At 47.7% G+C, this 13,777-nt stretch overlaps 1 protein-coding gene and 1 non-coding gene across 2 annotated transcripts in view; one reads left to right on the top strand and one right to left on the bottom strand.

Moving 5' to 3' along the window:
- Positions 1-13,777, top strand: part of LOC135889397 (zinc finger protein 208-like) — a 685,678-nt gene that overhangs the window by 302,747 nt on the left and 369,154 nt on the right. The window contains 1 exon segment of the mRNA XM_065417266.1: positions 3,815-4,504. Coding sequence (XP_065273338.1) covers positions 3,815-4,504 — 690 coding nt within the window.
- TRNAR-UCG (transfer RNA arginine (anticodon UCG)) lies at positions 13,577-13,649 on the bottom strand. Its single transcript has one exon. It is a non-coding gene; the product is annotated as a tRNA-Arg (tRNA).

The raw sequence follows: 13,777 nt of genomic DNA, 5'->3' as shown, positions 1-13,777 counted from the left end.
GCCTGTACTCGAATAAGGTCACTCTGCTTTTCCCTCTAGCGAGTATAAAATTGCCCACAAGACATGGTGGTCATAGATCATAAAATTAGGTTGGGGTCAACAGGAGTGAGAGTTTGGAGAGAGTCTTCTCTCCTCTCTCCCCATCTGCAGCAGCCACAAGCTGTCTTCTATCCAGGCTCCTTGGATCTTTGAGTCTGCCCATCCTGAGGTTGCATGGCCCAGTTCTTCTTTCTTACATTCTCCTTTTCCGGAAGAATTAGAGGCTGTTGCTCTTGAATTTTAGTGTTTAATTCCCCAGCCTTCTCCACACACTGGGGGAGTTTAATTCTCCCTCCCATTCCACCTGAGTCACTAGATTTCCTAATTCCCCAAAATGTGCTTTTGCGATGTCACAGTTTTGGGGTATCTAAGCCTTTGACCTTCCTCTATGACCTGCTCAAGGAATGCTTCTCAGGTATCAGGTCTCTAGACAGCCCTCTCTATGGGTAGGGACCCACGTGCCTCTCCTTTTCGACCAGGGTTTGAGGATTGCAGCTTGTCCTCCACTCTGTTCACTGGACCAACGTCCAGTTCCTGTGCTTTGCTTTCTCTCCAGGGACTGTGAGCAGTGTGTGTGTGATAGAGGTAGGAATTTTGGTGATACTTGTATGATGCCAATACACACCTCAGTTTCCCTCTGTGGTTGGTATTGCTATGATTATAAAGAGCAGGAGACATGAGGTGTTTTGTCACGTAGCTGTCATGGGGTGATACGAATGGGTCATTAAGAACTGGCTGGGACCAACCTACATCAATGGAATACCCGACAGAGACAAGGGAATAATTGTCACCTGTCCATGGGAGGATCCCCGCTTGGCTGGGTGAAACATACATGGACTAGTTATGTTTTTCGGAGCAGGAAGAACTGGGCTCACAGATGCAGGAAGCTAATGGAAGACTTAGCTTTTATTTCTGTTCAGTTCCACTTCATTATACATTTCCCCCCCAAAATATTATTTTAACTCTTGACCTCCCTCTCCCACTCATTACCCCCCTCCCCATATAACCTCCCCATCTCTATGCACAGCGACCCTGGCCACCGATCCGAAGACTTAGCGAAGACTAATGGACAGGCACAGTGAAAGGACACCAAACCATTTTCTACAGCAACATGGCTCAAGGCCATTGGCCAGTATGGATTATATTGTCGTCTTCGCTTCTCTGTCCTAATCTAAGGACTTTCCAATGCTGTGTTTCAGTTGACTAATAAACCCTGCTATGTTTTAAAAGTCTGCCCAGTGTCACAGCAAAAAGTTGCTCTGTGCATTGACTGAGGAACAGTCTCTGAACAGGAGTGTCGTTCAGCTGGACCTGCTGGCAGAGCTCACAGGTTGAAATAGGATTGTTGAAGCCAGAGGCTCAGTCTGAGGTGTTGAAGCTACATGGCCTATCCTTGTGTAAGAGTAGCACCCCTTGGGAGTATAGTGCACTCAAGGGGCACCTCCCAAGGACTGCTTAAAAGCCAGGAGATTGCACAGATCCTATGGATCCATGACAGTGTGCCAGTGCACCTTATGGGGAAAAGATATAACAATAAAAGGATCTAAATGTGTATTTACCATCGCCCCTTCATCAGTCCTTGTGGGAATCCCTGATCCATTCTAAAGTGTATTAAAACCTTCCTTAAAGGCTTACCTTATCAGGTCATGTCAGTTTTGTTAGAGGGCTTTCCCTTCACCCTCCCACTTCTCTGGTTCTTGTCACATAGACAGCAAGCAGCAAAAGACCAGAAGTCTGAAGCGCAGATAATGCAATGTTTACTGGGGTTAGTATCCAAGCAGGCATATTCCAAAGCCCTTCACACCAGTCAGGCTTATCTCTTAGTCTGTTCCCCAGTGTTCTGTTCCCAGCTCTGACGCTGCATAGCATTTTCCCTGTGTCCCCCTTCCCAGCTCTGATGCCACAGAGCCTTGCCTGTGTCCCTGTTCCCTGTTCCCATTCCCTCCCTTAACAAACATGATTCCAATTTCCCTTCCCCCTCCTGTTTGACCCCGTTTATATAGTAATATTCTCAGCTATACCTTAACCAATCATTGTAGTGAAATTTAACTAACCTATTTTAACATATTGTAACATAATTCTCTAACCAATTATATCCCACTACCCTAATTAACTTACACCTAGAAAAATTAATTATACAGCAGAGAGAAACAATTAGAAAATGAGACTGATTAACAATGTAAAAGTGGTAGCCATAAAGTTAAAAAATACAGAAATGAGGGTTTCACAACGACAACTATTGTTAAGTGATGTCTTGCCAGACAGGATGCATCCAACTAAATTTTCTTTAACCACCTTAAGATCTCTTTCTTTATCTTATCTGGTGGTAATGGGCGCTGTCCGGACAGGATCGTCTTCCTAACAGCCCAATACCACCTTATTTCAGTGTGACTGGTTTGGGATGTGAGGATGTGACTCTACGCTTCCCAGCTTATGGCTGCCCCTGCTGCTTAGCCAAAGGCCTTAGCCTAAGAACAAGGCCTCAGACTATCCTAGTGAGAGAAGGCCCAGACACAGGCAGACTGTGATTTTGATTCTTTGTTTTTATACCCCTGTAAGTAGCTAAGTGATAAAAATACACCTAAGTTCTTAAAGTATAAGCTTTACAGGCAGGCCTGTATATCTCTATTCTAAGAGTGGGTTCTACCCCTTCCCCCATTCTGTGTCTGTCTTGGCTATTTAGATTGTAAATTCTTCAGGGGATGGGGCATCTATTATTCTGGGTTTGTACTTCGCCTAGCACAATGGGGACCCACTGTTAGATGGTCCTTAGGCACTAAGGTAATGAATATGATTTATAATTATAATAATAACCCTCCTTCCACTTTGAGCCAAGGAAGCTGGCCTTGGTATTTTACTGCTTAAAAATGAGCTGGGGTTAAAACCATGGAATATTCTTTGTGACAAGTATCCCACAAATTCCACTGACCTCCGTTGTTTTCTTTGCCTGGAGTAGGGTTTCCAGTTTCCAAACCTGATGTGATCTCGCAGCTGGAACGAGGGGAAGAGCCATGGATCCCAGACCTCCAGGGCTCTGAGAAAGAAGTGCTCCCGAGAGCTGCCTGCACAGGTGAGGAATTGGTTAAACCAACTCAAAAACTGTTTGGGAATGCAGGAAACATTTGGGATGCCCTACTAAGACCCTGTGAGCTCTCCAAGCTCAGGATTGTTCCCTGCAGATGTGGAATCATTATGGCAGATGTCACTCATGGCTTCCCTCCTATTCTGACTGACAACTGGCAGCAGGTCCCTCCCCGATCTCGCTTTCCCCTGAGTGTTCTGGTGAGATGCAGACCAAAACTGATCCCTTCCTCTCTCCTTTGGGGAAGGGTTTGCAGAAAATCCGCTCCTGATAGGGTTTGATCTCTCCCACACATATTTTGGTTTGTTCATCCCTTTTTCCATTCCTGTCTCTGAGATTTCCTTTCTTTGTGGCACAGGGAGTGACCTATGTCTGGATTCTCTCTGTCTCCCATCAGGTGATGGGATGGTGAGTGAGAATGAGGAGGAGAAACCCCGGCAGGAAGATGCTGAGCAAGTAGAACCACATGGAACGTTATCAGGAAGATACAAAGAGAATGTTTCCGGGAGTTGTGCACTCCCAGGAAAAGCAAAAGCCTGTGAGACTCAGGAGAGGCCAGAGGAAAACTTCAGTAGCCACTCAGACCTTATAACACGTGACAGAATAAACTTGGAAGGGAGACGCTACACATGCCATGAGTGTGGGAAAAGCTTCAGTTGGAGCTCACACCTTCTCACACATCAGAGAATCCACAGAGGAGAGACGCCCTACACATGCTCTGAGTGCGGGAAAAGCTTTCGTCGGCATTCAAACCTTATCGCGCATCAGAGAATCCACACAGGAGAGAAGCCCTTCACATGCTCTGAGTGCGGGAAAAGCTTTAGTCAGCGTTCAAACCTTAACACACATCACAGAATCCACACAGGGGAGACGCCCTACACATGCTCTGAGTGCGGGAAAAGCTTCAGCAACCGCTCACACCTTTTCAAACATCAGAGAATCCACACAGGAGAGAAGCCCTTCACATGCTCTGAGTGCGGGAAAAGCTTCAGCGAGAGCTCAATTCTCAGTACGCATCAGAGAATCCACACTGGAGAGACGCCCTACATGTGCTCTGAGTGTGGGAAAAGCTTCAGTTGGAGCTCACACCTTCTCACACATCAGAGAATCCACACTGGAGAGATGCCCTACACGTGCTCTGAGTGTGGGAAAAGCTTCAATCAGAGCTCTAACCTGAGCATACATAGGAGAATCCACACGGGTGAGAAACCTTATGGATGCTCTGAGTGCGGGAAAAGCTTCAGCAACCGCTCACACCTTATCACACATCAGAGAATCCACACAGGAGAGAGACCCTACACATGCTCTGAGTGTGGGAAAAGCTTTCGTCACCATTCAAACCATATCAGACATTGTAAAATCCACACTGGAGAGACGCCCTACATGTGCGCTGAGTGTGGGGAAAGCTTCAATCAGAGCTCACACCTTATTAAACATCAGAAAATCCACATGAGAGAGAACTGTAACAAGTGCCTTCATTAGGGCTGGGCAAAGATTTTTTTTTTTTTTAAATAATCACATTTGCTAATTCTCACATAGTGATCTGTGCACCATCTTCACCGTGGTCTCTCAGGTCAACCAGATGAGTTGACTGCTTCTGCCTTTTACATCTCACCTTCTTTGGGGTCAGTCTCTGATATTTTCTATCAGCTCCTTTCCTTTTGAGTCGTAGGAGCGTGTGTCCCTCCAGACAGGAATATTCATCAGCTCCCGGAGGGAGAGAGAAGTTTGAGTGGGTGGGTGAGATTCTGTGGCCTGCGTTGTGCAGGAGGTCAGACTAGATGATCCTAATGGTCCCTTCTGACCTTAAAGTCTATGAGTCTATGATACCAACAAGCTACACTGAGGCAAAAACTACCTGTGCCTTATATCCACTAGGACTGTACATGATGTTGGCTGCTCAAGTTAGTGATCTTGGTGTAAAAAGACAATTATAGTTGTAGAGCAGATGCAGCCCAGGTGCAGTGGTTGGCATTAGCTTTCCCCTTGACCTGACCTAAACTCTATCACTTTTCCTAGTCTAAACAAACCATGAGCATCACGGTTATACTGTTCCCCCATTTCAAAGCAATTGTTAGTCATCAAGTTCCCCCTTCGGGAACAAATTTTTTCATTCCCAATTGCTCTGATGTTGCTTCAGGTTGTGCTGGAGAACAGATATTTTTACTACCATTTCCCTCACTTAAAATATATTGAACTATCATGAGAAAGAGGAGGAACAGGGCAGGGATGGGGAAAAATGTCATTTCACCCTCTGTAACAGCAGAGGAAGATAGGGTAAGTCAGAGGGATTCCCTTATTCCCCATCACCATCCCAATCCCCCTGTTGTTCAATTGGTTAGGTCAATATTTTTTCTAAAGGGCTGGGAACAGTATTCCCTAGTAAATGACTTGTAACTAAGCAAAATACCCATGCATTGGGCTCCCAAAGCAGTTGTGGTCCAGGCCCTGCAGGAGGTCACTCCTGAAGATCTCCTTCCTAATCTGGTACATGTTGCCTATTATTTGGGAAATGCAATCCCCATCTAGGTAGAGATGGGAAAAATGGAACTGACATTTCTCTTCAGTTCACCCCTGGGAGATGCTGCAAATGTGTAGGAAATGAAATCCATGTTGAAAGTGATATAGCTGCAGAAAGATACCTATTTTGAATAGATACCTGACATTTGGTGTCTTACAGGGATTCTAAGCAGCACCTGAATTTAGTCCTTAATTTAAATCTGTGCTACCAGATTAAAGAAATAAAAGGGCATAGTTGGGGGATTTATATCTCACTATCGCTATGGATATGTTGTGTCGTTGGTGAAGAATTCTATGCCAGAGAAGTGTAAAATTACTCCAAGTAAGGTCAAAGATTTGACAAGAACTCAGGTAGAAATTGCAGGTACTGGTGGTTGATTTTCACCCCAGAGATGGAAGCTATGGTGACCTGTGGCCAAGGTAAACTATTTTTAGAACGCTGCTCCCTAGTTAAGTGGCATTGATCACACTCCTAAAGGATGCCATGATTAAATTGGTCACAACTGTCTTTTACCATTTGGATCCAAAGTTTCATGAAGCACAGAGAGAAACAGCTGATTCCTTCAGAGCCATTCCATGCCTATGGGTCCCAATCTGGCTGCCTTGTTGGACAAGAAGCACTTCCATGCTGGGCAAATGATAGTAGCCAATGAGGGAATATATCAGATTCCAAGTGCAGACTGCAGGATACATGAATGCTAACTCCAGAGTCTTCGTTTTGCTATTAAGGCTAATGCATTTGTATCACGTCTCCTCCTGCTGCTACTTTGAAAGATTAGAAAGTGTGAAAATAGAGCACAGGTGGTTTTTCTCATGATGCAGCCTTCCCACGTAGTGTGAGACCCCCTTCCACCCACAGTTATGGGAGAAGACCCAGTAAGAAATGAACTCACAGAAATGGAAGGCTCCTATGTTGTTGTAAAATGTGACTTCACACAAAGCTGACTTGGTGGAAATGGGAATTATATTTTGTAATCGTTGAATAAGTTGTTACCAGCGACAGTGAAATTAAACATGAAGTTAATTAGTGTAACATAAGAGGCTGATTATGTGATAACTTTCAGTGTTACAATATAATTCAGCAGCAAAGAGTCCTGTGGCACCTTATAGACTAACAGACGTATTGGAGCATGAGCTTTCGTGGGTGAATACCCACTTCGTCGGATGCATGTAGTGGAAATTTCCAGAGGCAGGTATAAATATGCAAGCAAGAGTGAGTCAGGCTAGAGATAACGAGGTTAGTTCAATCAGGGAGGATGAGGCCCTCTTCTAGCAGTTGAGGTGTGAACACCAAGGGAGGAGAAACTGCTTTTGTAGTTGGCTAGCCATTCACAGTCTTTGTTTAATCCTGAGCTGATGGTGTCAAATTTGCAGATGAACTAAAGCTCAGCAGTTTCTCTTTGAAGTCTGGTCCTGAAGTTTTTTTGCTGCAGGATGGCTACCTTTAAATCTGCTATTGTGTAGCCAGGGAGATTGAAGTGTTCTCCTACAGGTTTTTGTATATTGCCATTCCTAATATCTGATGTGTCCATTTATCCTTTTACATAGGGACAGTCTGACTCACTCTTGCTTGCATATTTATACCTGCCTCTGGAAATTTCCACTGCATGCATCCGACTAAGTGGAAATTCACCCACGAAAGCTCATGCTCCAATATGTCTGTTGGTCTATAAGGTGCCACAGGACTCTTTGCTGCTTTTGCAGATCCAGACTAACACGGCTACCCCTCTGATACTTAATATAATTCAGGTTTTCTTCTAGTTCTCTCCCTGCCCCCTCCTACTACATAGGAAATGGTGGCTAATCCTGAAATTAAAACCTCACTCCAAAGGAATTAGAGTGGGGGAATATGTGAGAGAAATAGCATGTACGAGAATAAAGACTTAGTATAGACTGTAATTATTTCTATTTAAAATGGAATTTATTTTGATAAATTTTAAAATAAATCTTCCCTTAAGAGGAAAATTACTTGAGACAAGATGTGTAGCCTTTTACCCAGTTAGAGGGTAACAGCCACAGAGTTCTCCAGGTCTCTTATTTGCAAAGCAAAGATGTCACATCAGGCAGAAGATGTCAAAATCTAAAATGGTGATGGATGTGCGATGGTAGCTTTTCTGGGTTGTTTTTTTTTCGGTTTGGTTTGGTTTCTTATTTTAATTTAAATTTTACAACCAGTTATTTTTATAGGTGCTGAGGCCCCTTTTCCTTTTGAGCACAGCTGTTTAACCCTCAGGCCTGGCTCTGGAAACCTCTCCAAAACTGGCCTTGTGTTTCTTTCATGTTTGATGTCTTTGGGGTTCACACATCCACACTACTTGCGGTTCACAGCAACAGATACTTTGAGAAACCTGCTGGGTTAAGAGAGCCTTTTCCAAACTGACATTGGCCCAAAGTCTGCCTCAATTCAGCTGGATTGGGACATGTCTGTATCAAAGGAGTGGTTCACACCTGATTTGTCCAGAGACCTCGGGGGAGGTGTGGTAAGATAGGGTAAGTAGGAATCAACAACAATAAAGTTAAATGTAAGGGTGAGAGACCTTCACCTTGCAGGTCAACAAGCCTGTTCTGTTCATTCCCTCTGACGCATCTGGCAGTGGTCACTCTCAGGCAGCACACTGGGCGAGATGGACCATTGGTCTGACCCAGTATGACCAGTCTTGCATTCTTATTTAAGCCATCTAGGGCATTGTCTACACTGGCAAGTTTCTGCACGGTAAAGCAGTTTTCTGCAGTGTAACTCCTGAGGTGTACACACTGCCAAGCCACTTACTGCGCAAAAACTGAGCAACTGCAGCGCTGTAAAAAAAACACGCCGATGAGAGGTGTACATTTTCTGTGCTGGGGCTACAGCGCTGCGGTGTCAGTGTAGACACCCTGGTCAATTACAGCGCTGCGATTGGCCTGTGGGAGTTGTCCCACAATCCCTGTTCTCGCCTCTCTGGTCATCGGTTTGAATTCTACTGCACTGCCCTCAGGTGACCAACCATTAACCCCACACCTTAAATTCCTTGGGAATTTTGAAAGTCCCCTTCCTGTTTGCTCGGTGATGCATGCAGCAATCTCAGCGCATCTTTCCAGGTGACCATGCCTGCTCCACACACCAGGCGATCCCCGGCTTGGAGCAATGCTGAGCTGCTGGACCTCATCAGCATTTGGGGAGAGGAGGCTGTCCAGTCCCAGGTGTGCATCAGCCGTAGAAATTATAATATCTATGGACAGATTTCACGATGCATGAGAGAAAGGGGCCATGACCGGGACACACTGCAATGCAGGGTCAAAGTGAAGGAGCTGTGGAATTCCTACTCCATGGTGCGGGAGGCAAACCGCCACTCCGGTGCTGCACCCACGAGCTCCAGGTTCTATAAAGCGCTGGATGCAATACTCAGTGGTGACCTCACCTCCACTGTGAAGGCCACTGTGGATACTTTGGTGGCTCACGTGCCAGTCGAGAGTGGACCGAGCCAGGAGGAGGAAAACTTGGATGAGGATGTGGAGGCGGAGGGAGACCCAGAGGCAGAGGATGAGTTGGAGGTCAGAGATGCATGCAGCTAGGAGTTCTTCTCTACCCCGGAGGAGGCTAGCCAGTCACAGCTGTTGGAGCTTGGCAAAGTGCAAACAGGAGGGGAGGCCCCTGTTAAGTGGCTTTGATTTTGGGAATCACTGAAGTGAGTTCTTGGGGGCAGGAGGGTTGCAGAAAGGAGGCTTGTGTCTGTATGATGTGTGTACCACCACATGCCTAGTCTGAACGGTGGAACAGGGTGATGATTGGCTCCCTCACTTCATGGGAATCTGCGCTAGAGATCTCCATGAAACTCTCATGGAGATACAGGGCAATCTGCTGCCACAGGTTCTTTGGCAGAGTTGCTTTGTTTCTTGCCCCAATAAGGGTAACTTTCCTCCACTACTCTGCCATCCTGGGAGGGGCGGGCGGGGACCATTGCTGCACACAGGTGAGCCACATAAGGGCCAGGATGGATGCCGCAGTCTTGGAGAAGACCCTCCCTTGAGTCCCTGCTCACCCTCAGCAGCGAGATATCTTCCATAATGCACACAGCCTGTGGAAAATGTGGGCACAGAAATGATTATAAGGCCCCCCTCTTACAGAGCTGTGTCTCCCCAAGAGCCACGTGCCCAGTGTACAGTGCAGTCCTGGAACAGTGATTTCCCCTTCCCCTGCTGTTACCATTTTGGGGATCTTGTGCTTGCTTGGCGTCAGCCAGTTAGTGATAGGTATGTGAATAGTGGCTGGTTTTTTAAATCACTGCATCAATGGTCTGTGTTTTGCAAACAATACTGCTTCTGTGAAATGTTGCATTTTGGCTTCATAGATATGCCCTTGGGATCCCAGCCTCCCTCTTTGTTATTGCCGGCTGAACGGCTGCGCAGAATTAGAAAGCGGCCATGAAGAACTAAAGAGAACTTTCTGCATGAGGTCATGATGCACTCCACGGCTGAAAAACAAGAATTGAAGGAGTGTCCGGACAGCGAGAAGAGGGACCGAAAGGAGAACGTGGTGTGCCAGAACAAAGCCATAGAGCAGCTCTTAAACGTTATGCAGTGCCAAGCAGACACGCTACAGGCGCTACTAGCACTGCAAACCAAGCAGCTCCGTGACCACCCTCCCCTGCATCTGCTGTCGCAAAACTCCTTCCCATTCACCCCCCAGACAGTGCCAACACGCTCTTAGCAACCTCCTAGCTCCAGTCTGTACCCGCTGCCTTTCACTCCTGCCCCATCACAGTCCAGCCCTGCGGACGCCCAGTACCCAGTGCACTCAACACCTGTTCCTCTGTAGTTTATTCCTGCTGAAGTACAGTACCCGCTGCACTGTACTCCAAAGGATAAGGTTGCATATGATACCTGGACATACACAAATCTTTAAGTATCAGAGGGGTAGCCGTGTTAGTCTGAATCTGTAAAAAGCAACAGAGGGTCCTGTGGCACCTTTAAGACTAACAGAAGTATTGGAGCATAAGCTTTCGTGGGTGAATGCCCACTTCATCAGACGCAAGATGAAGTGGGCATTCACCCACGAAAGCTTATGCTCCAATACTTCTGTTAGTCTTAAAGGTGCCACAGGACCCTCTGTTACAAATCTTTAACTGTCCCTGGACCCCACCTCCTCATGGGACCCTCCCTTCCCCCATCCCCCACAGTGCTGATGTGTTGTTTTTTTATTGTATTTTTCTCTCCTCCGGTGGTTGCTTTTTAATAAAAGAATAGTTTTGGCTTGAAAGCAATCTTTATTCCATTAATGGAAAGCAAACACAGCTTTGCAGAGAAACACGCAATTCTCTTAAACCTTTATAGTGCATGGTCTGCACCAATCACAATCACCTGTTAGCATTACAAGCACTGCACTCCCGTGCATAGCAACAAATATTAGTGGCTTTCAGCTTCAAATTGCTGCCTTAAGGCATCCCTGATCCTTATGGCCCCACGCTTCACCCCTCTAATAGTGCTGGTCTCTGGCTGTTGAAATTCAGCCTCCTGGTGCTGAGCCTCAGCCATCCAGCCCTGAGTGATACTTTCACTCTTCCCTTCACAAATATTATGGGGCGTACAGCACATGGCTATAAGCGTAGGAATATAGTCATCGGCCAGGTCCACCCTTCCATATAGGCAGTGCCAGTGGGCCTTTAAATGGCCAAAAGCACACTCAACAGTCATTCTGCACTTGCTCAGCCTGTTGTTGAACCGCTCCTTGCTGCTGTCAAGATGTCCCGTGTATGGCTTCATAAACCATGGCATTAAGGGGTAAGCAGGGTCTCCCAGGATCACAATGGGCATTTCGACTTGCCCTACAGTGATCTTCTGGTCCGGGAAGAAAGTTCCTGCTCTCAGCTTCCTGAATAGGCCAGTGTTCTGAAAGATACGTGCGGCATGCACCTTTCCGGATCAGTCTGCATTAATGTCCGTCAAATGCCCATGGTCATCCACAAGTGCCTGGAGAACCATAGAAAAATACCCCTTGTGATTAATGTACTTGGTAGCTAGGTAGTCAGGTGCCAGAACTGGAATATGCATGCCATCTATCCCCCTCTGCAGTTAGGGAAGCCCATTTGTGCAAAGCCATCCACAATGTCACACACGTTGCCCAGAGTCTCAGTCTTTCAGAGCAGGATGCAATTAATGGCCCTGCACACTTGTCAACACACGTCCAACGGTCAACTTTCCCACTCTGAACTGATTGGCGACTGATTGGTAGCAGTCTGGAGTAGCCAGCTTCCACAGTGCAATTGCCACGTGCTTCTCCAATGACAGGGCAGCTCTCATTCTCATTTCCAGACTTTCACGGAAGCACTTTCTGTTCCCATCCGAGATGGGGACTTTCTCCAGCTAGACCCAGTCCCAGGCTCTGCTGCCCCTGGCCAGGAGCTGCAGGCACCAGCACTGGGCGGGCAGGACAGAGACTCCACCCAAAGGCTCCAGGAGCAGCAGGTCTCACCACCCCTGGGAATCTGCTCCTGGGCGGGGAACGCGCCTGGGCAGGGCCTGGACAGTGATGGAGCCGCTGCCCTCATGCCGCCTCAGGTGCTCTTCTTTGGCTCCTGCTCTCTCCTTAGTTCAGCCTCACTCTGGCCCAGGTAGTTCCAGCTCACATGGAGGATGGGACCCCCTGGCCTGGTGACTCCCTCATCAGACTGCCTGCCCTGTCTATCAGGGTGAGCCGGAGCTTTGGCCTCTCCCCCTTGCCCCTGGGGACTGTCAGTCTCAGGGTCCTGATTTCCCATCGACCCTTCCCCTTTCTTTTGGTACTGGGAACTAGCCCACCAAAAAAACCCACTTCATTTTAGTAAGGGGCCAACAATCCCCTTACACAAGCCAGCCCCGTGAGGGTCGCAGATGTCCAGAGAAAACAGCACAAGCTGGTTCCATGGTGTAACGGTCAGCACTCAGGACTCTGAATCCTGCAATCTGAATTCAAATAGCAGTGGGACCTCGTCTTTGCGTGCAGCAAATCCCTGGCGCTCAAAGTGCTCACTTCCCTGGCTCCTGTTGTGAAAGAGCAAGTCTTTTCCCTCCTGCTGGGTGACTTACGCCCACTGGAGCCAGGTCTTCGGTCAGGATGGCGTGACGGAATGGTTGCAGTGGGTTGGGCCCCTAGAACTTGCCACCCTGGCTATCGATGCCGGCAGTCCTGCGGTTTCACCTGATGGTTGGGATTCTCACTGCTTCACCTGATGCCCACACGTTTGGCCCTTGTGCTTGCTGCCACACTTTTTCTCTTGCCCTCATGGACAGGAGTGCCAGGGCCAGGCTTCATAGTCAGGGATAGGCAGGAAGGCGAAGAGTCCCAGGCTGGAGCCCAGCACACCTTTCCTCCTCTGGGGTCGTGCTGACAGCTCCAAGGAAAGGCTTAAAAGTGACAGAGTAACCAAGGGCGAGGAGGACCAGGCCTATGCATGGCCAGCTGACAGGCACAAAGACACCTGGCCAGCCTCCTCCCTGGCATGCCAAACACCCACTGAAGGCAACCTGCAGACCAGCATGTGCGGTGGCTGCTGATGCTCTGTGGCCAACATCAGAATATTGTAGGAAAGCAGGGCCAGCCCCCCTGGTGAGGCCTCTGACCGTTCCCACTCAAGGTGCTCACTTTTGTAGTGGGGCAGGAGATTTTTCCCCAAGAGGCTTTTCCCCAGCTGGTGAGAAGCAGAGAAACACCAAGGCTCCAAAGGCGCTATTTAGCAAGCCCCCTCAAGCACACATTTGGAAGAGGGAAACTGCTCTACACTGTAGCCCGGGCAGCCACCCATTTTCTTTGGTAAGTCAGGAATGGCAAAGGCTAGACTGGAAGACCTGGGGCTCATGCCCTAGCCTTTGTGACACCCAACCCCCAACTCCTTCCCAGGGCTCTAGCTGAAGCCAGAGGATCGGCCTGAGCAGCCAAGAAGAGAGCAGGACTTTCAGCACAAAGGGAAAATTGCACAAGCACAACTGCAAAGGGACTTGAACCCTCAATCGCCTGATCCGAAGTCAGACGCCTTATCCGTTAGGCCATGCAGTCACATGAAAAAAGTCTCTCCAAGCACTTCTTTAGAAAAGGCGGACACTGCATTTCTTGGGTCATCTACTGAGGGGACAGAGACACTCTGGGCACAAGAAGTTGAGTTCCCAGCGAGATGTGAGACTTAA

The sequence above is a fragment of the Emys orbicularis genome, chromosome 15 (assembly GCF_028017835.1).
Source record: "Emys orbicularis isolate rEmyOrb1 chromosome 15, rEmyOrb1.hap1, whole genome shotgun sequence".
In the NCBI taxonomy this organism is placed as follows: domain Eukaryota; kingdom Metazoa; phylum Chordata; order Testudines; family Emydidae; genus Emys; species Emys orbicularis.
This window is presented reverse-complemented; position numbering and strand designations above follow the sequence as displayed.